This window comes from Schistocerca gregaria, chromosome 2 (assembly GCF_023897955.1).
Source record: "Schistocerca gregaria isolate iqSchGreg1 chromosome 2, iqSchGreg1.2, whole genome shotgun sequence".
NCBI classification, from domain to species: Eukaryota; Metazoa; Arthropoda; class Insecta; order Orthoptera; family Acrididae; genus Schistocerca; species Schistocerca gregaria.
Window position 1 is genome coordinate 641,621,075 of NC_064921.1, and position 26,347 is coordinate 641,647,421.

The window sequence follows — 26,347 nt, forward strand, 5'->3', positions numbered from 1 at the left end:
AAAGGAACTATTCTTCCATGTAGTTGACATGCTAACGTTCAATTCACATTACCTATATAATAAATACTCTCAGGGCACAAGATGACATTGTATTATTATAGAATACAAATAATAAAGGGAGTACTTCCACCAATGGACATTACAAAAGGTGTGTGTTATAAATATTTTAGACACACACGTCTTTCGAAAGCGGGATGCAACTAAAGGGAAGAAGCAGGTTATGAGAAAGCAATGCACAATTTATACAGAACGGGGCAATAATGTGTCCAAACAAACTTGGATTCTGTTTGAACTGCTGCACAATTACACATCTGTAATAGAATGGGATGTCGTATCTTCAGAGGCAGATCTGTTCGTGTTTGATTTATAAAGTGTTTGTATTTGTTTTATTTGATAGCCAAGTAAAATGTACTTACTATGATTGCTCAGAACATGAGGTTTCTGTACAGTATGTGGACTTATTTGTGGTTTGCTATAAAAACATCACCTCTACACCTTGCAAACTTATTTGTTGTAGAGTTTCCATAGCACCACATTGCTGATGAGTCCTGTTTCTTTTTCTCCATTTCATAAATCTTTTGGTGTTTTCAGACTGCTCCTGATGGAGCAGATTTATAGCTTGTTTGAATTGCATTTTCTTTCCAGTTTGAAGTAAAATCAAAAAATCAGAGGCATTGTTAGAACTGTTTGCAATAAAAGCATATAACACTTATAAGCATCAGACAGCATGCACCATTTATCACACGACTGGCATGCAGCTAAAGTGTACTTGTATTTCTATATCTAGCTCCACCTCTTGCACAGACATTATATTTGCTGTCAATATTATGTACCTACACAACATGAACATACAGGTTTTGCAGGGGTATGTTTTCAGCTCTCAGCTCATGTGTGCTTACAAGCATCTGCCTAGAGCATTAGCGGCCCGCACTGGTGATCACAGCGAATGTGTTAAATGGTTGAAATACCTTGGTTACTGGTCGCACCTGCAACTTCTGTCGTGGTGAACATGATCAGGTTCTGATGTTGGATTAACCAATGCTGCCACAGTTGGAGAAATCTGATGTTTATGGTAGCACTTGGTGAATCGAAACTGTGCTTGCTTTGTCACCAGTGTTACAACCTTCACTTGGGGCCAACAATGTTTAGTGAACACAATTAATTTTTGTAACAGTAAAGTAAAATTGTCTGTTAGTCCACAAAGTCAATAGTTAACAGTTATTGTTGGTATATTCATGTGAGCCACAATATAAATTAATATGACATAGTCCTTGATTAAGTTGTATAAAAGCACTACTTAGCTGATAAACATGTGATTAGTAATGGAAGTTCCATGAAACCTTGCAATGTTGCAAACCAAAAATTCAGACGAAGTAGCACTGTCCACACAGTAAAAAGTCATAATGGTGGTAGTCTACATAGGGAGAGAAGTCAAATAAAAGAAATGGGGAAAGAAACTGCACCAGGTATCATTATATTGGCCAACTATGGAAGTTTATGTGACCAGGCTGTGATTTCAGGCGTGTTGGTGGACATAGGTGATGTTACACATATCAATACACCTGTGTCTTCCATTTCCATTTTTGGCACGGGTACTAAATTTTCTACCAACAGATGTTAAAAGAAATTTATTTGCATAGTTCTTTTTTTTTCAGTCTCATCACAGATGTGTGTTGGCTGGGTAATAAAATTTGTGTAATTGTAGTACATGGTAACTTAATTCTGTATATTTACGTGAAGGGATCTGCTCCATCAATCTATATATTACTGCTTACTTTGGGATAATAATTCATTCACCATTGCATTCAGTGCATTCCCCACAATTATTTATTACACACATTTAAAAGTAGTTAATTCCCATTGTAAGAAGGTATTTGTCATCTTATTTCTAGACAACTGATAACAGAAACCAGAAATATTCTCAATCTTCTGTATCACAAGTTAATGCCATCACTGTACTTAATTGATAGATGCAGTGTGATTTTTTTGGAAAAAAGTTAAGTGGTATTCTGAGAAACCAGAAGGAAATACCAAATGTTTAAAAATTATTACTGTGAGAAATTGTAAATACTTTTGTGGCATACCTTAAAGTAAACAAATAATTCAGATTTATGTATAATACCTAGAATTCAGATTAAAAGAGGTACACTGCTGATTAATCTGGTTGTTTAAGCAAGTTCCAAACTGTCATAAAAATATCACTGACATATTCTCACTTTCACTCCTTACTTTTCATGTCTGTAGCCTGCGGTCTTCCTTTCAGAAACCAGCTCTTCACATGAAGAGTTGGGTTGAACAGTTGTAAAGCAGGTCCTGCTAGTTTGATGAACATCAAGTTGGTAACTGTCTTCAGGTGCAGTGATACTCTCTCGCATTCACTGGTGGATATCAATAGGCAGTTAACTGTGTTTATCAGAGGCAATAGAGAAGCTGGGCATTTCTTTTTTTTTCTTTCTTTTTTTTTCCTAGACACTCTCAGAAACCTCTGATTACTTTTCTTTTAGGAAATCTAAACCTTTATATGTTTTTAAATTTTATTCTTCAGCAGCAAAAGTTACTGCACAATTGTCAGGCCAGTAAGAAGAATCCAGTATTTTAGTGCATGGAGAAATATATTCATCCTTAAGTCAGTCTTTCGTTAACTTGCATAACCTTTCATAAAATAATGTTGAGTCATGGGAACTAGGCCAAGCAGTACTTTTCTTTTCATTTTCTTTCTGATGAGAAACCCCCCTTTAATTGTAATACTGTTCCTTTGCTTTTAAAGCATCATTATAATATGGACTACTGTTTACCTTTCTCTCTTCAAACACTCTGAGGTGTGTTTTCATTTTTTTGGTAGCAGTATGAACTGACACCATAGGTCTGCAGCTTTAAACTAAGATCAGGTAACTCCTGTGGCATGTCACACATTAGACCAAGAACCAAAATATAATCAATACTGGTGATTTTCTGTAGAAGACATGAAACTAGTGCCCCATAATTTCTCCAAACTACTGAGACTCTTCTAAAACTAGAGGCAACCCCCTCTGTTAATTTTAAGAATTTGGGTTTCAAATTTTTCTGCGTGTATTCTTAGTTCTTAGGCATTTTTGGTTGATGGTAGAGCTTATGCAGGAAAGATTTACAATGATTGATTACTGAAGGAAAAATTCTTTTATCACCAAACAGCTCTAGCTTATCGTTCCCACAGTGCCACTTTAAAACCTGTGCAAAAGCTTGTTTCAGCAATGCATCTGCAACTTTCTATTTTTCCCCAACATAACTGCCACATCATGAGTGGCAAAAGAAATGAGATTTTCATTTCAAACTCTTGGTGTAAATCTCATGTTTTTAAATTATTCATTGCAGCATTGAATACACGTTCATCCATCATGGATTCTATTTCAATCAAATGGAGGAAAATATAAAAGTTGATTTTGTCACATCAGGTGACATTGTTCGAATATAAATAATCAATGAAGACAATTGGCTGAATGTTGAACTTCCATCAAGCATTTGCTATGTGATTCATTTATATTTTTGATAATCCTGACTATGAATTCTCCAACATATGCTTCAATATGTTGACACATTGCAACCTGGAATGAGGAATTTCTGAACATCAAATTCCAACTCAAAATCATTCAAAAGTTGACCCTTTTTGGAAACTTTGTAGGCAGTTCTGAAAACATTAGGTGGTAATGACTTGTCATTCCCCAGTGCTTTAACGCAGACAGATTCAAAGATTTTTCACTTACTATAGATAATATTTTCAAACCAGCTTTATGGGCTGAACTTTCTTTGTGTTTAAAGATTTTCTTTTGAGATGTGTCATCTGGTTTGTTTTGCGTTCTCCAAAGCATAATGTTGAAATTGTTGACTAATGTTTGAAAATATTCATTTCTTTTTTACTTATTTACTGCCCCAATGACTCAAATTTCTTACAACTTCTACATCCCACTTTCTTGGTTTTTACTATCAACCACTCATTCTTACAGAACTATTCTTTCCATTCCATTGTCCAACAGTCAGAAAGATCGCAATCAACACTACTTAAAGAAGTAGGCACACATGTGAATGGTACATTTTCAGCACACGTGATTTCATTTCACTCTTTTCTTTACTTTGATCATCTCTGCCATTTTCATTGTCAGCCTAAATAACTCAGCTTGATGTTTACTGAAGCTGAGAAATACTGTGTAATCTTAGAATGTATTTTGACTCTGAACCTTTAATAGAATTGCACACTTTGCCTTAACTTCCTCAACACTGAATACGCAAGTGAACAAATAACTTAACAATATTACTGCATAACAATGAAAGCAGTGACTTCTCAAAATGTATTTCAAAATCTGACAGCATTTTTTCTATGGCTTTTAAACATTCATTGCAGAACAGTTTCAAGAATATATGCAGGTCGACATTCTAATTATGCTACAAACAGGCTGTGAGGTTGACTATGAAATACTAAAATGTAGACTTTCACGGCCTAGACTATGAGGTTACCTAAAAGAAATAACAATATACAATTTACAAATGTTCCAGATATAGATAAAATCTAATATCTTTACCTCCTTTTACTAATAAACATTAAAGTGGCTGCATCCCAGAGAGCACTCCCAGAAACTCAGCACTAGATAGATGCACTACAGCAACTCATTGCTTCACCATAGTGCGAATAGGTAGAAAACTCTGTGCTTGCGAATCGACAGTGCTTCTCTCAAATTTGCCAAAGGGAATGACATTGGCATTATTACAGCTCTGTGTCCACTGTAGAACATCACAGCTTATTTCCATTTTGTGCTTGTAATTTTGGTACAATAATTTCCAGCTCAAAATGCATGAATGCTGAGCACATTAATTTTAAACCAGATAGGTCACATTGCACAAATTTATTGAAGTATAATGTTCAAGGTGCCACATTGGTTGCATAATGAATTTGGAGTATGGTTAAAACAGTAACACATGTCAAACAGCTGTGGAATACTCGTAAGCTCTGAAGAATTAAAACAGAGTGTCAGATTGGGATTCAAATCCAGAACCTTCACCTTTACTGGGCAAATGCTGTACCAGCTGAGTGATCCTGTCACTTCTCACATGCAAATGTCAATGTTAAACTGAATATTAAAATAAATTTTTAAGTGAACTAAAAATAATGCAGGAAATTGTGGCTGGGCGACACTTAGGAAACAGTATGGACCCAGGTAACACACTAAAACCTTCTCCTAGCAGGTTAGGGAGAAAGACATTTCACAAATGCTTAAAAACTGTATCACGTTCATCTCATTGTACACTAATGATGAAGTAAATAAAATAGAAAGAAACTTCCCCATGGGAAAAATATATTAAAAACAAAGATTCCAAGACTTACCAAGCGGGAAAGCGCCGGCAGACAGGCACATGAACAAAACACACAAACACACACACAGAATTATGAGCTTTCGCAACTGGCAGTTGCTTCGTCAGGAAAGAGGGAAGGAGAGGGAAAAATGAAAGGATGTGGGTTTTAAGGGAGAGGGTAAGGAGTCATTCCAATCCCGGGAGCGGAAAGACTTCCCTTAGGGGAAAAAAAGGACAGGTGTACACTCGCACACACACACATATCCATCCGCACATACACAGACACAAGCACATGCAGTAGTAATTCTCTGTGACAAGTAGAACAGCCATCACAGTGCATTAGTATTGTTCATGTTTAGTGGTGTTGTTACCAGGTGTGATACGCTATCTAAGGAATGTGAACAGTGCCAGATGTTGATCAGTCATTGTGTAGGATACGGAGGTGCCCTGTACTCGTGTGAGACAACGTTATCAGCAGCTGACAGAGAGTTTTGAAGGAACTGCATCATGGTTCTCCACTGGCTGGTGGAATAATGTAGTTTCCAGATTCATATGATCTGTTGTTGGACTGAGTGGGAATGTGATGACCAGCAGACTTGCCATTAAAGTTCTGATCGACCACCATGAAGGTGGATCACCACAGTCTGCACATCATAAACCCTTCACATCTGTATCGGCCATCCAAGAACAGTTAACAAACTCCCTGCAACATTCTGTTTCACACTGCACAATTGATTTGAGACTAGCAGCAGTTGGACGAAGAAGTTAGCATCCCATCCATAGACTGCCATTAACATCACAATACAAATAGCTGCATTTGGAGTGGTGGCATGACTGGGAAGCATGGACTGCTCATGAATGGCATCATACTGCGTTCAGCAATGAATCACAGTTCTTCGCTATCCTTGATGACTCTCATCAGTAAGTACGGAATTGACCTGGGCAGTGGCTCTATTCTTCCATTGTTTTGAAAAGGTACAGTGACGTTAGACCTCACATAATATGTGGGGAGCCACCGGTTATGACTTCAGGTGATGGCTGGTAGTGATTAAGGAAATCTGATGGCACAAAAGTACATCACAGACGTCCTATTTCCTAATCTATTACCTTCAATGCTACAGTATCATGGTGCAATGATCATCCACACGACATGTCTCTATGAATTGTGTGTATGATGTTGCTGACCTCATATGCCCAGAAAGATTCTCAGACCAGTCCCCAATAGAACACAAAGGGGACCAGCTTGAACATCAACTACAACCTAGTGAAAGTCTCAAGGGTATGAATGTGAAATTACAACAGGTATGAGCCAGTTCACTTCAAGACAGAATGCAATAGCTCAATGAAACCCTTCCCACATGAATCAGTGCTTGCATCCAGGCCACTGGTGGTGCCACATCACACTGATGAATGGGTTCATATTGTCATGCTCTTTGTAAATTGATTCAATGCTGTAATCACTGAAATAATATCACATACTCTCTCAATCCTTGAAGTTTCATTCCAGTTACTTCTCCTCTTCTGGATACTTCAATTGTTTTGTCAGGCAGTATATTTGTTTGCTGGGTGCTTGTGTTGAGCAGATTTAAGATCAATTTCTCAGTGCAAATACATCCCATCTGCTCTAGTGCACTAAATATTGTATGTAATTCTGTGTTACATACAGTAATTCATTTTGTAAACAAATACTGATCATGAAACCACAGAGCAACCAAGAGTCCCCCCTTCTTAGACACATCTGTAAATACAGCTTATTAACTGCAGTGCTCATTAAAAATTTAATCTTCCTTCTGTGGCTCTACAGTTCATTGAGAACCTTGGCCTTTTTTCAGTTCATTGAGAACCTTGGCCTTTCCAACAACAATCCACCAGCTATCACAATTTTTCTTATCCTGTACATCCCATTTTTTTGCAGATCCTCCATGACCCAGTTTATCCATGTGATTATCAGCAACCTCATCTTCTTCAACCCCCTGGCTTTACATCTAATATTCTTTTAGTTACTTCTACATGCCACACTCATTTCAAACAGCTCATGACTTTGCTTCCTCCTTCATCTTCCTGTTTTACTGGTTGAGCCATCAATTCTTCAAAGTGCCTTTCTTTCAAAGACACCTAACATTCCAGTACCTTTTGATGCCTGTGACAAAGTTTCCAAGGTTTATTGTAAGCACATGTCTTAGAAGTGTTTCATAAATCATTAATTTGGTGATCACGTTAAGAGTAGTGCACTGGTTATCTCACTGGACTCACATTCAGGAGGGCAGCAGTTCAGATTTAAGTCCAATCATCCAAATTTATGTTTTCCTTGATTTACCTAAATTTCTTATGGCAAATGCTAGGATGGTTCCTTTGAAAGGGCTTTCCTCTACTATCCTTCCTTGTTACTCCATCTCTAATGAACTCATTGTCGACATGATGTTAAATGCTAATTTTCTTATTAAGGGCCTTCAGTAAAATAGTTTTTTAATGCAAAATAGGCTCTGTTGGCTGCTATTAATTTATGTTCAATTTCATAAGAGGTGCCATAAATCCCAGATATTTAAACTGCTCAACTGTCTCAAAAGTATAATTGCCCAAAGTTATTAAGGAAGGCATGTTCTTCTTGTGTGCTCTCCCACCAGCCATACATTTTGTTTTATGTTAGTTGGTATTCAGTCGCTTATTCCTATGGACCTGCTCAATGTCGTCTTCATTGCCTTCTGAGTTCTTGCAACTATAGCTATGTTATAAGCATAAATGAGTATCTGCACAGCTTTGTACAAGCTAATTCCTCTGCTCTACAGGTTTGCGTCCCTCATGATCTTCTCCTAGGCAATATTAAAAATGAGACTGCCAGTGCATTTCCCTGCCTTACACTATCTTATATATCTAGTGAATCTTACATCATTCGAATATTGCAGTGCCAGTGTTGTTTAGAAACATGATGCAGTGTTTCTTCAGGCATGAGTGCATACCTGAAGGAGCAAACACTGTGATGACTACAGCCATTACAAATTACAATACATGTATTTGCAGTTGCAAATATGGGCAACCGTGAACTGTAAATACGAATGACGACAATGAAAATTTGTACTGGAACAGGACTCAAACCCAGACTTTCCGCTTATCGTGAGTGATTTGCATACCATTAGGCTATCTGAGCACCTCATTCTTTGTTATTCTCAGGAAACTTCACAATTTTAAGGAGGTCTTAGTTCAGTCAAGTGTCTCCCTGTCAGTGTCATTTGCTGACTGGTAGTTGATAAAAAATAAGTTATGCGTTCCAAATGCAAATTCAACTGTCCTTGCTGAAATTTTGCTTAGGTTGAAGATATGGTCTACTGTTGGTTTCCCTGGAAGAAATTCACATTATCTCTGAACAGTTGGGAGGAGGTAGTCAGACAGTATGTTGGAGAATACTTCATAAACCACATTTCATAATTCCTTGATAGTTGTCACAGTCCAACATGTCTTCTTTCTTGTACACAGGGCATATAATACCTTCTCTTCACTTGTGGAGGCATTTCCTTTCCATCTCATAATGAAATGACCAGCTTTAGGAAAATCTGTTCTAATGCCTGTCACTTTTCTTGAACAGTTCTGTAGAAATATTATCACTTTCTGGTAATGTACTGTTCTTCTATTTCTTCAAAGCAGTTTCTGCAAGAGTTAGTGGGACAGGATTTTCATCTAAATCATCCTTGCACAACTATGGGATCTTTTGCTACTAGTATCACTCTGGAGTTGAAGAGTTTATAAAAATGTTACTGCTATCTTTCACAAATCTCTTTCACCTCACCTATGATTTCCCATGTTTCATCCTTTACCAAGCTAGTTTTTGTAGTGAAGGGTTTCCAGGAAATATTTATTTTTCTATAATATTTCCTCACTTCATTCTGATTTCTAAGAAGCTCCAATTCATTAATGTTTGCTTTCACACACTCTTATATTTTCTTTGATGAACCCTCTTTTCACTCCCCCTCATTTCTTTATCTACTTCCATCACTGCTCTGTACTATTTAATTGTAACTATCTTGTATATGTGTCATTCTTTTCCTCTGTTGTTGTCATTGCTCATGGACAATTTGTGAAAATTGCTTTCATGGGAGAGCAAGACACAGTTTGGTACACAAGTGGTTCTGGAATAGCAATGAATCTGCACACATAACAGACCATGAAGAATTGCTACCAGATGGCATTGGAAACTCACCAGCCTTGGCACAGACTGTAGTTAAACGCATGACAACTTCAGATCAGACATGACATCTAGAACTGCACCAAGTCTTTGCAAGTCAAGTAAATGGAAAATCTGTCTAACAGTGTTAAAATCAATTCACCCACTCTCTGTGGGCATCCTATCCTCCTAATTGTAAATTTCAGCTGACTAGTTGCTTTTGTAGGATGGGAAGAGCAACAAAAAACTGCAAAATTTTCCACAAATAGTAGTCATTGCACTGGGCTTCTTATCATGGTCATAATAATAATTAGGGCAATAGAATATAGGTGTATACTACTTAAAGAGACACCATTCTCCTGCTCAAATCTGTCAGAGAGCACTTTGCTGTAAATAAACACTGCAATAGGAAGAATTGTATGAGTGTAAATAGGCATCTACAGAAGCCCCATTCATGGATCTATCCAAGAAAATTGTGCTCCAAAGTAATACCACATACCTTACCTGTGTTGAAAAATATCATTCTGAAAAGCTGTTTCTGTGGGAAAGTGTGCCGCATGAGCACTTCCAGCAGGGTCAGGTTAACGCTGGTGGATCTGTGTCTACTGAACCCACACTGGTGTGGCAAAGGAGATTTAAGGTCTCTATGATGCAAACCAGATGATAGTTTTCTATATGCTCCAAGAGTACAATAATTTGTGGTATGTATTTCGTCAGTTCTTCAAAAAATCACAAATGTGTAATAGCCAGTAGAAACTCATCAAAAAATTGAAACTGGTATCTGGATACAAGGTAATTGAGCTGTTTTCCAACAGGCTACGACTGCAAATTATATGTTCAAAACATACATTTTTGAGAGATTATCCTTTGTGTACACCCAGAAAAAAGCAAAAATTGATGAACATGTAGAATTAAACCAAATACATCACAGCAGCTAAGTGGTTAAAACATAAGCATAAATCCGGACATCTGCTTAACAATGTACTTTAGTCACCATTGCTGTTATTGTTTAATGCTTTTCTTATGAGCCACACTTTATGTGCTAACCACCATTAAAGTGTGATTTTAGGCTTGATGAGAGAATCAGAGATGTGGAAAATTAATTTACTTCCCCAATTGGCATTACATGCTTACTAGAAGTCGGCTTAGTGAATTTCTGTACACTGTGTAAAATGTAAATTTGAAAGAAAGCTCAGGTGTTACTCTTTCTTCGTGCCCTCTATCACTACTGCCAATCTTCATGATCTACATTGTGTGGTGTGCCTGGTGCAAAGTATTTACATGAGTAATTTATGTGGTTGTTGTAAATGTTTCCTGTCACATTTGAACATTAAAGGCTTTAAAAAGTGCTACTGCAAAACCCTAGTTCTACTTCTGTGTGACATCTCTGTCACAGCACATCATCTGCACAAAAAGTATATTTTCAGCACTCCACAAAATGTTTTCACCCCCACCTGCAGTCCCATACTGAAGGGCCACTTGCACTCTTCAAACATACAGCAGGTGAGCTCATATAACATGCGTTAGTGTGGTATGGTGGCTGTGCTGACTGTTGGATGACTTGACAAGTCGCAAACCAATAAGAGTTCACTAGCTGGAAATGGGCGACACTTCCTCAATTATGACTGAGCATATTCTAAAGACTCAAAGTATTTGAATTTAAAAGATTGATGATTGATATTGTTTCTGAATACAGTACATTGGATATAGATACAAAAAGATAAAATTGAGTTATAAGTGCCACAAGAAAAGGTGGTGGGAGCATCCCATCATCACGTATTGGCTCTGTCCGCAACACTTTCCATCGACTGTCTTGTTTTTCCATTATCGCTGCAACTTAGCAGTGGTTGTATCATAATTGTGAACTGAAGCTAAATGTTGTTGCAAGCTGTGTTGGCACCACAGATCAGTGATTATGTCACCATTTCTTCTCTTACATCTCCCCTCTCCACAATGGTCTAAAATATTTCCTTAATTCTGCTACCACCCATGGTGCAAAACATCTGTCTTTTGAGCAGCTTATAACTTGTCCAGATACATCAAATGTCAATACGAAGAAAACAGGATGAAGTCAGGCGAGATGTCAAGTAAGAACTTAGAATCAAGGTAAACGTTAATAGGAAGATACGTAAAACTGAGAAATTTTTAGCATTGATCTTATGGGTTTTCCACAAGGGCTACAAATGTATGGTGTAGAAGTGCAAAAAACATAACATCAGAGAATGTAAAATTGAAGTTCCACTGTGTTAGCAATGGACCTAATGAAATGTAATACCTGTAGAATTTCTCTGGTCGAATTCCAGAACTCTGGGCCCTTACTCTTATGCCACTTTCAAATTAAAACAGTTCTCTCCTTTAGTTCATTCTGACGGAAAACACATCCTGGATATTAATGGACTGTACTTAATAGTTCTATACCCTTGGCTTCAATATCTGTTGTTAAACAGTGTGTGTTCACATTTTGTATAGGGCAGTTTAAAGCATATTTTTAATGTGCTGAACAGAAACCCACAATCTGCATTTTAAATTACAGAGAATCTGGCTTATATAATTCTTTTGAGATAATTTTAGTAGCGTGGCCATTGAATAAGCTCACCATAATTTATAAATAAATTGTTTACTTGAAATAATTTACTTACACACTTTTTAATTTTCCAGTTCCAGGAGGACCTCCAACTGACATACAATGTACTTCATTAACGTCCCACAGCATTTTAGTTTTGTGGTCAGCACCACTCCCCAATGAGATAAATGGGATTCTCTTGGGTTACCGGATAGTGTACCGTGCACTGTCTACTTGGGATGGTAAGTAACACCACTAAAACATGTACCTAGTTTAGTTTCTGCAGTTATGATTTTGTAATAAGCACTGATTTCTTTTTAACTTTTGCAGTATATGCTACCTGAATACTAATTTTAAAATAAGTTCAAATTATTAATACTTGATAGACCAACTTTTGCATGATTAGAATTGTTAGTAGATATTTCCCTATTCAGTTTTACACACAAAATCTTCCCAGTTATAGTAGTTCCATAATGTTTATCACCAAGTTACTCACATTACATATTGGTGTGAGGTGAAATTCTGAGAACACTCCAAAGCATATGGAGTTCCTCAAGGCTCAATCTTAGGTCCGCTATTGCTCTTCATATACAGGGTGTCCCATTTATCTTGACCACCTTAAATAAGTGTTTTTCAATATGCAAATTACAAAATGTTTCAAGCGAATGTTCTTTAGTCATTAGTGGGACACCAGTCAGCATGATTGCCTTCATTGTAGCTTTGTTTTTTACAAAGATATGAACAGCGGTATGACTTTTTTAAATGGCACCCTATACTTTTTATTCAGTAATTCATTGCCTCTCCTAAAGATCTATTCAGAAATGTATTACAGTGTACCATTCACTGAAATACAATATTATTAATTACTTAACTCTACACTGACTTTGAGCCCCAGATGACAAACTCATCGACTTGCTGGAGTTGTCAGAAAACAAATGAAAACCAAGTAAAAACATAACACAAAATTGACTTTGACTCTCCTGCACCATTGCTCAGGAGTAGAACATTCAAAGGTGCTCAAAGTGTTGACCCTGGTCACTGATACACTGGTGCACTCATTGAATGAAAGAAATATTTACTGCTTCCAGTGTTGCCTGCTGAAGAGAATTACAATCAAACACAATAGGTTCCTGTATGTCCTCTGGAGTTGTTCGAATGTCACAACAGACAACATCTTTAATGAATCCCCAAAGAAAAAAGTCCAGAGGATTTAAATCAGGAGACCTAGCAGGCCAAGTAACTGTTCCTTTTTAACCAATCCATCTGGCAAGATACCTCCAGTTAAGAACATGACGTGCATGCAAGGCATTATGAGCTGGACATCCATCATGTCAATACCACATAAGCATTCTGGTTCGTAGTGGCAGTTCATCCAGAAGAGGAGGAAGAATTCATCTGAGGAAGTTGGCATATGCTGTGCCATTTAGACTACCATTGATGAAATAAGGGCCAATAATTGTAGTACCAAGCATCCCACACCAGACGTTAACTCTTCATTGACTCTGATGTTCCACCTGTCTAGGCCATCCTAGGTTGTTGCTGGACCAATGATGCATGTTCCTTCTATTTACCCGTCCTTTGCTTGAGAAGGAACATTCGTCGGTAAATAGAACATTGGAGAAGTAGTTCGGGATGGCAAGGATTTGCTGCTATGCCCACTGACAGAACATCTACATCTACATCCATACTCTGCAAGCCACCTTACGGTGTGTGGCGGAGGGTACCTTGAGTACCTCTATCGGTTCGCCCTTCTATTCCAGTCTCGTATTGTTCGTGGAAAGAAGGATTATCGGTATGCTTCTGTGTGGGCTCTAAGCTCTCTGGTTTTAACCTCATGGTCTCTTCGCAAGATATATGTAGGAAGGAGCAATATACTGCTTGACTCTTCGGTGAAGGTATGTTCTCGAAACTTTAACAAAAGTCCGTACCAAGCTACTGAGCGTCTCATGATTCTGGAAATCGTTCACATGCAATTCTCGATGTAGGTGTACATGGTAAGGGTGGAACCAGTGACATGTAATGTACACTGGTTTTAGGAATGCCAATCTCATGTTCAATCTGTCGTGTGCTTACATGTCGATTCATAGCAACAGAAGCAAGAACAGTAACTTCAGCAGCTTCATCTGTGGCCATAGGTTTGTTTGATCAGTGTCGCAGAATATTTCAGAGATGTTGAAAGAATTAAACTGGCAGATTCTTAAGGATAGACAGAAACTATCCTGAGAAAGTCAAAGTTTCAAGAAGTGGCAAAAACGATGACTGTAGTAATATACTTCTACCCCATACATATTACTCCCATAGGGATCATAAGGACAAGATTAGACTAATTACAACACGCAAAGAGGCATTTAAACTGTCATTCTTATTGCACTCCATATGTGAGTGGAATGGAAATAAGCCCTAATAACTGGTACAGTGGGACATAAGGTCTGCAATGCACTTCACAGTTGCTTGCAGAGTGTAAATGCAAAAGTAGATATTTTTATTTCAAATATTGTATGTTTTGGGAAGTGTTCATCAATTCAAAATTTCTTATATTTTTTCGTAGTTGCCATGGTACTAGTAAATAAACAAATTCTTATAGTATTGAGAATGCAATCAGTAGTGGAAGCGTACTCTACAGTTCTTACTGGGCTAGTGTTTAGTGTGTACTGAATATTCTTCCCACACCAGGAACCGAATCAGCTATTTCCAAACACATCTGATGTATGGACTTGCAAATTCCGGTGCATCTGAATTGAGACATTTATAGTCCGAAAGATTTCTTAATAAACATTTACCGAACAACAAGACCTTCCAAAGAATATATCAATGTCTTGTGTAGGCAGAGTCTTTTGGAAAAAGGCAAATAGTGTTAGAACACCTAAGTTAAAAGACTGAGTACATTATCACACTCAGGACAATAATGGCAGCAGTACTAGAGAAATCAGAAACTGAGAATGTGAGTCATGTGATAGTGTGAAAAGTGTTACAAGAGTGCTCAGGATCAACACTTTCTGGCTGTTCACTGATGAAGCTAAGTTTACCAGGAATGGAGTGCAGAATTTTCACAACATTCTTGTATGGGCAGATGAGAACGCTTTAGTAGTTGTGGGAAAAAAGCATCAACAACAGTTTAGCAATATATGGGCAGGCATAATTGGGGACAGATTAAGTGGACCTTTCATTTTCTACTGGACAGTTAATTTTTAATGGAACATCTAATGTTTTGATGAAGAAATTTCACTACACTTATGTCAGGACATGTGGCTCATACGCTATACGACACCACCTCATTTTGCTTTTCAAGTAAGGACAATGTTAAAACAGTGTTTCCCAAAGATATAGATAGGTCAAGGGGCAGAAACATCTTGGCTTGCTTGATCTGCTGATTTCAATCCACTAGATTTTTATTTTGGGGAGCATTTGCAGATATACTGTATTCAAGACCTACAGCAAAATTTGACGTTCTTCACCAGATACAGCAGACACCTGGAATATAAGAATGAGTTCGACAATCCATGATATTGCGGTTAGGATCTTGTTTCAGAGCTAAACATTTTGAGCATTTCATTTAACCATCAGAAGACAATACTTGAAAAGAAAAAATACCACAGAATCAAACTGGAAATTAGAAACAAAAGGATAGAAGTGAAGCAAACATGTAGCAACAAAAAAATTATCTGTAACTAAGAAAATAGAGAACTGACAATATACTTCTTTGCAAGTCCTGTATCCATTCCTCAGAGATTTCCCAGATATTAGTTAATAACTCTCTGTACAAAAGTTTCAATTTTTTAACCACTTTCATTAAGGCAGTACAGTATGGCTTGTAATAAAAAATGAGGCCAGTCTTTTTATTGTGCCTATCTGCAACTCAGCATCTTTGCTGTATTGTGAGTAGCAATCTATCCTTTCCATAATACTGTCATTATTCCATCCAGGATTAACCACTGTTTGATTTTACCTCTTAACCTGTATTCATAAGATAGAGGTTACTTAAACCCACAGTTATTGATGGACATAGCTGATGTTCTGGTTGTAGCATTGGTTCTAATTTGTGTTATGATCAATGCAAAAAGCAACAGCTGTTTGTTAAATGCAGTAATCAAAGTGTAAATTTGTACACTACTGCTGTTTGGAACCAGGATGTAAAGCTTGTAAGTCATCCTTGAATCACAAGTAGCAACAATGAAATGTGGCTGCTACTTCATAACCAGGACTCTGAACAATTATTTAGAAGTTTTCATCCAGCCTCCATATTACCTTGCTGAAATTCAGTTAACTGCATTATGTGCACTGATACCAGTGGGACATGTTTACAGTTTTTGTTGACTTAACAGATTCTTCGAAACAGCAGAGCAACCTTCCATGCATTCATTTTTCACTAGGGTAATTAGTGGAGTCAAATAATTTACATGCATGCTACTTATCACTATTTAAAATGCCAAAGTTTAGCTGAATGAATCTGTTAATGGCGAAGACATTTTGCCAGGAATCTGCATAAGTTGCAGTAATGGACACATTCCTTACAGGAGACACATAACTTCACTTATTTTAAAAAGATTTATGGTCAATGACATACAAAATTACTCTACTTTGACTCCTAAACAATGTCTTCCACAATCATTTACATGCATTTCTGTTCCTTTTTTTCCAGACCTTCAAACAATGGAAGAACAAACATCAGAAAATAAAATTGAACTGCTGGACCTCATACCTTTCTGCAATTATAGTATAGAAGTGAAAGCCTACACTCGAAAAGGAGATGGTGCAGCAAGCAACCCAGTTTTCTGTCGAACACAAGAGGATGGTACATTGTTTTCAGCTATTTAACTATTCTGTCTTGTATTGCTATTTTGCAAATGAATTACTGTTTGAGACCTCCGTATTTTCTACGAGTCAATTCTATTTGAGCAAGTAACACTCATATTAACAAATATCACAAACAAAATTGTCATTTATTTAATATCATACATTCTCCTCCACAACTTATTCAGCAATTTCTCACTTTATTTAATTCAGTAAGTACTGTCTTTATATGTTATTTTATTGTAAAGTTGCTATGGACAATTTTTATAACGCCATACGAAACCAAAATCTAGTTTACATTATGACTAAGACAAAAAGACTTAATCAGCAAATGGTGTCAGCACATTTCTTATTGGGAACTTTGGACTACAAGGGCTTGTGGGGGGGGCTGGTAATGGAAAGTATGAATAGAATAAAAAATCTGCTTCAGTCAATAGTAACTTCTTACTATTACTAGAGTGTAATAAATAAGAAATTACTGGCAACAGATGTAGATTTTTTATTCTATTAATATGTTCCTCAGTGCAGGTGTTTGACTGATCATTTATTTAATACTGGTAAGTATACAATAAAGCAAACACATTTTGCTTGACTAACACCATTTTTCCATGTAACTGCTGTTTTCTTTTTTTGTTCATCTTCACTGTTGTGAATCTTTCTTGATAGAGATCCAAATGCATTATTCCTCAATAACTACATGTGAGTAGATGCAAATCCTGCAGAAATCATGGAAGCAAGGCATTAGGTTCACTTCATCATCAATGCATGTGCAGGAATTATGGATAACTATACACTATACCAAACAAATTAAAATTAAGAAGTGCTGCTTATCACTCACTTTTGCATGACAGATTATGCATATTAAAGGGGAAATAGAAAACCCTTGGTTTTATGCACAATGGGGTACAAACCTATTTTCCACATCTCTTTTTATGGTACCTAACCCTGAGTCTTTTTAATAAGTGCAGTATGTGCAGTGTGGCTACATGAACCTTTTTTTAAAAAAAAAATAAAATAAAATAAAAAAAAAACACCTGGTAATTCCAGGTTTTCCCTTGTAAGTATTACAGATTTCCAGGTGAATATATTTCTTTCTTTCTCATATCATCACTACAGAAATTAATAAGTGATTGTCCTCGCCTACAAGGGAAAGGAACTTATAGCATAAAATGTTTGGAGTGTTGTGTATGCCTATAGATTCGGAAAAACAGTACTGTTATAGGAGATTTAAAATGAAGCAGTTAAGAGGCCACTCACAACAAAACCAAAAATATTAAAGTAATAGAAATCTACTTAAAATTACTCAGGCTTATACAACATAATACAATTTTCTACAAATAAATAAATAAATAAATAAATCAAACACTTTAAATGTTATTTTCAATAACAAGTAATGTGTACTTACAATTTAAATGTTTCAGTTATGCTGGTCCCAAGGATTTCTTGTAACATTCAAGTCCCAACTCGAAACACATAAAATATCTATTTAGAAAGTTGGCAGAGGAGCAAACTTTTAAATTTTTCCTATAATTTCACTGTTTATGAAACAAATGCACTGTCATGAAGGCAGTTATCTAATTTTCCAAAGCCTTTATTTGTTCTTCAAGTGCAAACACTTCTCTTGTAGCACTTTCTAAGATTTTCAAACACTTTGATTCCGACTCTTTCACTTCCAAGTCTCTTTTTTTTTCCTTTTTTTTCTAAAATGCTCTGTTCCTCTGCAAGGTATTGTTTTTTGAGTTGATTATAATGTTCCACATAATGTGAGTGTACATTCCTTGTGCTGTGAATAAGAGATTTTGGAATATCTAAGTTTTCGATGTTGCCTGTATTGGACACAGCATCATATATTTGGCTATGTTTAACAACTGACTTCTGCGTCATGTTTTCAAAGAGGCATTCACCATTAATTGAAAAGCCCTTTTCAATGTTAGCATTTACATGGGAAAGACTAATTTCATGACAACCATCAAGTTTTGGTATTTATCATTAAGGATATCCCACTAGAAATAATCATCTCTTTTTTCAGAATTGTTGTGTCCTTTAAAAGAACTGATAGCGCGTGGTAGCGAGTCAGATTCTCAAATTCATGCCTTAAATTATCTGCTGCAGTTCCATTTGGGTGATTACTTTCTGTGAGAATACAAAGCAGCTTATCAAGATGTGTTTTTGCCAAACATGTTGGACACAACTGAACCTGGGTCAAGACATGTAACTGCAAGTGTTAGTGGGTAGTTGAAGGGTGACTTGTTATTAAGTTTCATGTCAAATGTTTGAAGACTTGTCTTACATTCTTGTCAAAACTTAAGAATATTGACAGTTCTTACAACTGAACTGGTTTTCTTTAATTCTTTGTGGGGATCAAAATTTAGAATTACGCTTTTTTGCCGGTGACAGTTTTTTTTTCTTCCTTGGTAGCAGCTAAGTTGATTCATGTGCTTTTTTAAAAATATCTCTGGCTTCATAAAATGTCCTAATACTACTTTTACTGTAGATACCAAAGCTGTGTGCAGAAATCGAGTTAACAGAACATCTGTCTGGAACATTTGGAAAGGTTCGATATCGCAGACTAATGCTTGAAAAAAGCAAGTTTGGCACACAGCAGTGGATTATTAATGAACATACTCACCAACACAAAATTTTGCTCTTTGGTTCATTCTTATCCTTCTTCACACTCTCAAGAAATGTCTTCATGTTTGGTGTTGTATCAACTGTTCTTTGAGCAAATGAGGAATTCTCCAGCCATCTAATACAACAAATTCTTTTTGGAAAAACATTGGAGCCTGAGTACTGAGTATAGTCTACTCTCCTGGTTGGGACATACTTGAAAAAAATTATACAAGGCTCTAAAAAATAATGCATTGTCCCAATGTGTTGCCTTGATTGCATCTTTGAAAGCATTATGCACATAATGAAGCTACCAATAACTAGCTGTTTCAACCCTGCTGAATGTGCATTATATTCTTTCAGAAACAGCCAATTCACATTTGGCCCATCCGTTGAAATCTGGAGAATCTTTCCCTTTGGTAAGTTTCTTGTCACATCAATGCAAAGAAGATAAAATGTCATAAGCTCTGGTATGACCAAGAAAACGGGAAGTAATTTATCTTGTTGTTATCCTTTTTTATCTTCATCCCAAAATCTTTTATTTACATCCATTTGTGTGCTTCCACAATTTTATTTATTCAGTGATTCGTCAAAACCAAGAACAGTATAACTGGCTTTCATCAGCAACCCGAGTGACTTTTGATTAAAATAAGGCACAATTCCAAATATAAAAACATATCTTATCTTACCTTGCTTAAGTTGCATCTTGTTAGTTATAGCACTAACTTTACATATTCTTGAGATTACAGCAACATCCTTTTCAATCTCCTGAAGTGACTTGAGTGTCATAATTGTTTCAACACACCAGAGAATTTCTGGCATCATTACACCTTCTTTTAATAAAAATTCCACAAGTTCGCTTGGAAGATTTACTGTTGAAGGTAGCAGAGATACTTTATTCTGAAGACGATGATACTGAAGTATGTGACTCAGAATTAGTAGATGATAGAATAGCAGTTGACATTTTTGGCTGAAAAAAACACTTCAAGGGGACACGATGTTCTCTTACTTAGAGCAAGATTTGTATGCTTTTCCCTGTCATGCAGATAAAATGTGCCTGACACTCTGTATTACTTAAAAGTATTTGGCTACGGCAGTAACTACACTAAAGTAGGTTCATGCCAGTCCTGTAAATTTGTGTGACTTTTCCAAATACCTTCATAAAATGTCTTGAAATTAGACACTGTAGCACTATTAATTGTAAAAGAAGAATAAAATGCCTGCATCATTCTAAGACACACACACACACACACACACACACACACACCATTCTCGTGTTTACACACACTGTCACAGGGAACATATTACTGATCGAAACATGTTTCCTGCAGCATTTCATGACATGCTTCCAACTTTGTTTCTGGTTTCTTTCTACGCTGGTGGCAATGATTTCTTGCAATGTATTCCCATCGTCTGCAACACTATTTATCATATAGTTTTCGTATTGTCTCCTATGTTTTGTCTATTGATGAAGAAACTGTAATGATACATGTTAGTGAACTATTAATACTCTAAGAAAGTTCATGGAAACAAAGTAAAAGGTCTTCTTGTTGTTGATGGACAAAAACATACTAGAGAACAACTGGCAGTAATAACTTGCTATAGCAGCTCAATATCTGAAGATGGCTCTGGTTTTTGCAAGTTCACTTGGATGTCATCCACCAATTTTGAATTCCAAATAGTACCTGAAATTAGAGGGGCATTGGTGGAAGTCCTCAAGGTTTGTGTAACAATAATTAAATGAGAAACATCATTAAATATGCATTATTATCCGATCTTTATTCAGTTGGTTTGATTCTGCATAAATAATCAAAAATTACTTCCTCACGAGTGTTGTTCTTTTCTGGTATGCTTATGGATGTGACAGAAGAGTGATCATAGCAGCAATTCTCTGCAGAATGCCCTTTTTGAGCTGTTCTTTTACTGCTTGCTTCAAGCATTCATCAAGCAGATCTCAGCCTGGTGCCTACCGAGATATGTAACAATTTGATGGTCATCTGCATTGACCACTCCATTTAAAAACTTTTTTTTTAAAAAACTCACTACAACAAGCAAAATTTAACACAATTTGGCTCTGTGCACCAGACACATTGCAATATGTAAACATGCACTAGTGCTTTGCAGCGATGAGTCAGTAACATGTATTGTCCGCCTAAAAAACTGTTTGCTTCGATCCCATTGCTACGGATGTTTGTTTCCACATTTCAAAACAGGTTTCAAAATGGTGTCCACAAGCAGCAACCAGAAATATATTTTGAAAACACATTTCAGGCTCAGTGAATATGCACCTTCAGAACTCATAATGACCTTGAACCCTATTTATTGCTTTTTCATTAATGCAGAACAGTAACTATCTTTCTTAACATCAACAACTTAAACAAACTGTTCCAAAAACATACACATTTAACCACAAGCAGAGAACATAATAGAGGGTAATTAACTAAATACTGAGAAAAAAGAAAAGAAAAAATGTAAAATAAGATCAAATCAGCGTGAATGAGATTTAAATATGTGTGCTGAGATATCAATGTGAATGTAGAGCTACCTAGTTTCGTGTTTACATACAGTAACCTACTTTATCAGTTTTAGTTTATATGAGACACATAACACATTTTATGTTGACTTCAGATCATATGTTGAAAAAGCATATTTGGTAAGGTTGGCTGTGGAAACACCTTGTAAACATGTAATATTGATTGATTTTTATTTGGTCCCTTTTGATTACATTTTGTATAAAGTGTGTACTTGTAATATAAGACAAGTCAATTTAAACCTACTTTCTTGCAATATTTAACCTATTTATTACAATTTAATACATCAAAGTGGTAATGCTTATATAATGTTGCTTGTGTTTTTCACTCATTTTTTAGGTCCTGGAAATTATTTACATACTACATTATACTCGTACTTACATTTTTCTCTCAGTATTCATGTTCTCAGGTTATTTACATATCATAATATGTCCAATTAGTTACAGCACTTCTATATCAGTAATAGTAACATTGTTCATTCATTGGTACATACACTCTACTAAACTATAAAATTCTTTTTCCATTAAATAATCATTTAAAAGTTTTTGGAATGTCTTTTTACTCACATTGTCCTGTAAACTTTTTGGAAGGCACTTCATGAGTCTGACACCCAAGTGTCGAGGACCTTTTTCAGCAACTCTCAGTCGTTGTTGTATAGTTCTCAGCTGGCCTTTATTTCTTGTTTCTTATGTATGAACGTCTGCATTTCTTTCTAGTACTGCATATCCTTTTATTAATGATATTATTGTTTTGCAAATGTATAGAGATGGAAATGTCAGTATTTTTAGACTATGGAAGACAGTTCTGCACGAGTCTCTTTGTTTCTTGTGTAAGAGGGTCCTAACAGCTTTCTTTTGCAATGTAAATATTCTTTTTGTACTTTTGCTGCTAGAATTTCCACAAACAGTAATTCCATGTTGTAGGTACGGCTCAAATAGAGCACGGTACACTGTACATAGAAGCTCTTTGTTGGCATAAAGTGCAAGATGATTCACAACAAATATTGCAGTGCTTAATTTACAGAAAACATTATCCACATGTTGACTCCACTGGAGCTTACTGTCAACTGCAACCCCCAAAAATTTACTAGTGTTATCTTCTTTCAGTCTTGTTTCATCTATGAATATATCTATGTGTTCTTCCTTTTCTCTACTTGTAAACACCATGAACACTGTCTTTTTTAGATTTAAAATTCATCTAGTTTCTGTTTCCACATACTGCTCTCTGCTGCTGATGTATGATTTTATCCACTTGGCTGCATGTCAACAAAAACCAAAGCTTTCAAGTTTTTAATAAGTGAAATGTTGTACTGAAAACACTATTTTTACGTCAATTTTTTTACTGGAGCATATTAACTTCTAAGAAAACATTTATTTAACAATACACTTGTTGCAATGCTGCAATGCAAGTCTCTGTTCCCTTTGATTGGACATTGGTGTCAACATTGGCCAATATTTATGATATGATGCTGACACATTCGAGACAACTTTCAGTTTAACTCATATGCAGCCAAAATAAACATATATGATGCATCGATTGTGGCCAGTGCATTTGTGGTTCTGAGTGTTAATAATTATACTGTGTCACTGAAAAACAAAAAGAAGGAAAACATATAAAAGAAGATGGTGGGCTGTAAGACTTCACATTTTGAAATCAGTAAGTTTTAAATAAGGTATAAAATTGAACACAAATACACCCATAAATGTATTTCTTTCTGGTAAAGTTCAATTAACTCAAGCACTCCACTATTCCTGAAAAGGTGGTATGAAGAATTCTGCCTGGAAGTACAAGTGACATACAGCCAACCTCAGGTTTCGAAACAAGAGGCAAAACTACATAGTGACAATGTGTGGTCACCATATCGATACTAGCTACAACACCCTTTGATGTTTGGTTGAAATACTGATAATAAATGAAGCTGTACAAAGATTGTGGCCAATATTCATATAAGTATAGCTTTGAAAGATTAGGTATTTTAAAATTTGTGGTTTATAAAGCTTGATAAAATTAAATTACAATGCTAAGTTAAAAACACTGAATTCTCGGGATTTTATGAAGTTCCTGAAATCCCCTGAGATTTCCCTGATTTTTTTCTGGTAAAATGTAATTCCCAGAGAGTTCCAGGTTTTTCAGAAGAATTTCCACCCTGATTTGTATACCATGCACATGATCTAAAAATAGTCATGTGTGTCTGCACAGGCTCATGATTCTTTGGGAAGAAGGACTGAAGGATGTGTAAAAATTAGTGGAAACCACATTGAACATCTCCTGTATTGTCAACAAAACAAATGGCTATCATGGGATAGAATGTCTCATAACACAACAAGAATTTGTTTTTGGACTTATTTTTATTGGGCCTTCACTACGATCTTTTGTGTATATGTGTGGTACTGCGCAGTAAACATTCAATTGGAAATATGTATTTAGGGCACTTACAGCATTTCATATATCTTTACTAATTATGTAACAGAAGTAAATTTATTACAACTGAAAAGTATTTTAAACATAATAATTCTACTACATTTTGTAGTTTCTGGATGTACTTATAAGTAGTTCTAAACAGTTGAATAGAATAAAAGAGACACGCTATAATGTCATGCCATATACCAGTAAGTAAATAGCCTACACTATTTTCAGCTGTGGAACATTCTGTTGCCAAAGTTTTCCTTTTGAATCTGTTCTCGAGAATTTAAGTTCTGGGTTATCCAGATCAACAGTAAGTGCCACTCATTTGCAGTTGCTGCCACTATCTTTCCAGTGTTGAAATCGAATTCCACATTCCATCTGCTGTTGTTGTTGCTGTGGTCTTCAGTCCAGAGAATGGTTTGATGTAGCCCTCCACATTACTCTATTCTGCACAAGCTTCTTCATCTCCAAGCAACTACTACAACCTACATCCTTCTGAATCTGCTTAGCGGCCAAAGTGGCCGAGCGGTTCTAGGCGCCAAGTCTGGAACCGCGCGACCGCTATGGTCGCAGGTTCAAATCCTGCCTCGGGCATGGATGTGTGTGATGTCCCTTAGGTTAGTTAGGTTTCAGCAGTTCTAAGTTCTAGGGGACTGATGACCTCAGAAGTTAAGTCCCATAGTGCTCAGAGCCATTTGAATCTGCTTAGTGTATTCATTCTTGGTCTCCTCTATAGTTTTTACCCACCACACTGCCGTCCAGCACTAAATTTGTGGTGTCACTGCCATATACCACACTTGCTAGGTGGTAGCCTTTAAATCGGCCGCGGTCTGGTAGTATACGTCGGACATGCGTGTTGCCACTATCAGTGATTGCAGACCAAGTGCCGCCACACGGCAGGTCTAGAGAGACTTCCTAGCACTCGCCCCAGTTGTACACCCGACTTAGCTAGCAATGGTTCACTGACAAAATACGCTCTCATTTGCCGAGACGATAGTTAGCATAGCTACATTGTTTGCTACGACCTACCAGTTACTATTGATAGTGTTATCTATGTACCGTCAAAACCGACGTTCGTCATTAATGGATTAAAGTTAAGTATTCCACCAGCTATGTCCGTTTTTCTAAATTCTAATTTCCTTGTCCTGTTCCAGACCTCACGCCAGCCTGCGTGAGCTAAATCCTCTAGTAACACGGAGTTGGCTCTCCTGCCAACCACACCAAAATTGGTGATCCCTTGATGCCTCCTCAGAACATGTCCTACCAACTGACCCCTTCTTCTAGTGAAGTTTGTGACCTTCACCTGCTTTATTATCTCATTGATAGTCTTCGGTGTTGGCATACTGTGTTGTTATACTAATTGAAAAATGGGGGGTGGAAGTTCAACACTGATTACTGTAAATGATGTAGCCAGCAGTTGCATAGTTGCATTTCATAGTTCTTTACTGTAACTGTTCACAACCCCTCCCCCCCCCCCCCCCCCCCAATATTACACAGTTATATGGACAATTAACCATTGGCAAATTTTGATAAGCAGGCAAACATCGGCATACTGCTACAACAGTTTACTGTTGAATATCTATGAACAGTAAAATCCAAACCACACAGTTCACAGTTCTTGAAGAATAATACAGTACGTATTGAACAGACACTGTCATTCTTTTAACACATAGCCTATTTGTGTTACATTATTTCACAGTTAAGTTGATGTATTGTTGTTGATTTAACCAATATGGGTTCCTCATGTGAATATCAGCTACGGGCTGACTGTCTTGGGACCAAAACTGGGCCTTTATATATCATAATAATAATAGGTACTGAAACTATACATTGTTTGATGTTTAATTTACAGAAATTACAATCAAAACATCAGTCATTAAATTAACTGAATACATTGACAAATTAGTTCTTTTTCAGTTTCTTCTACCACGAGGGTTAGGCCGAATTATTTGTTTAAATGATGAAATTAAC

General features: G+C 36.5%; 1 protein-coding gene across 1 annotated transcript in view; it reads left to right on the forward strand.

The window, feature by feature from the left end:
• LOC126335913 (Down syndrome cell adhesion molecule-like protein Dscam2) overlaps positions 1-26,347 on the forward strand; it is a 217,596-nt gene that overhangs the window by 106,822 nt on the left and 84,427 nt on the right. Inside the window, exons 11-12 of the mRNA XM_049999387.1 lie at positions 12,137-12,283; positions 16,681-16,833. Coding sequence (XP_049855344.1) covers positions 12,137-12,283; positions 16,681-16,833 — 300 coding nt within the window. The remainder of the gene's footprint in view (positions 1-12,136; positions 12,284-16,680; positions 16,834-26,347) is intronic.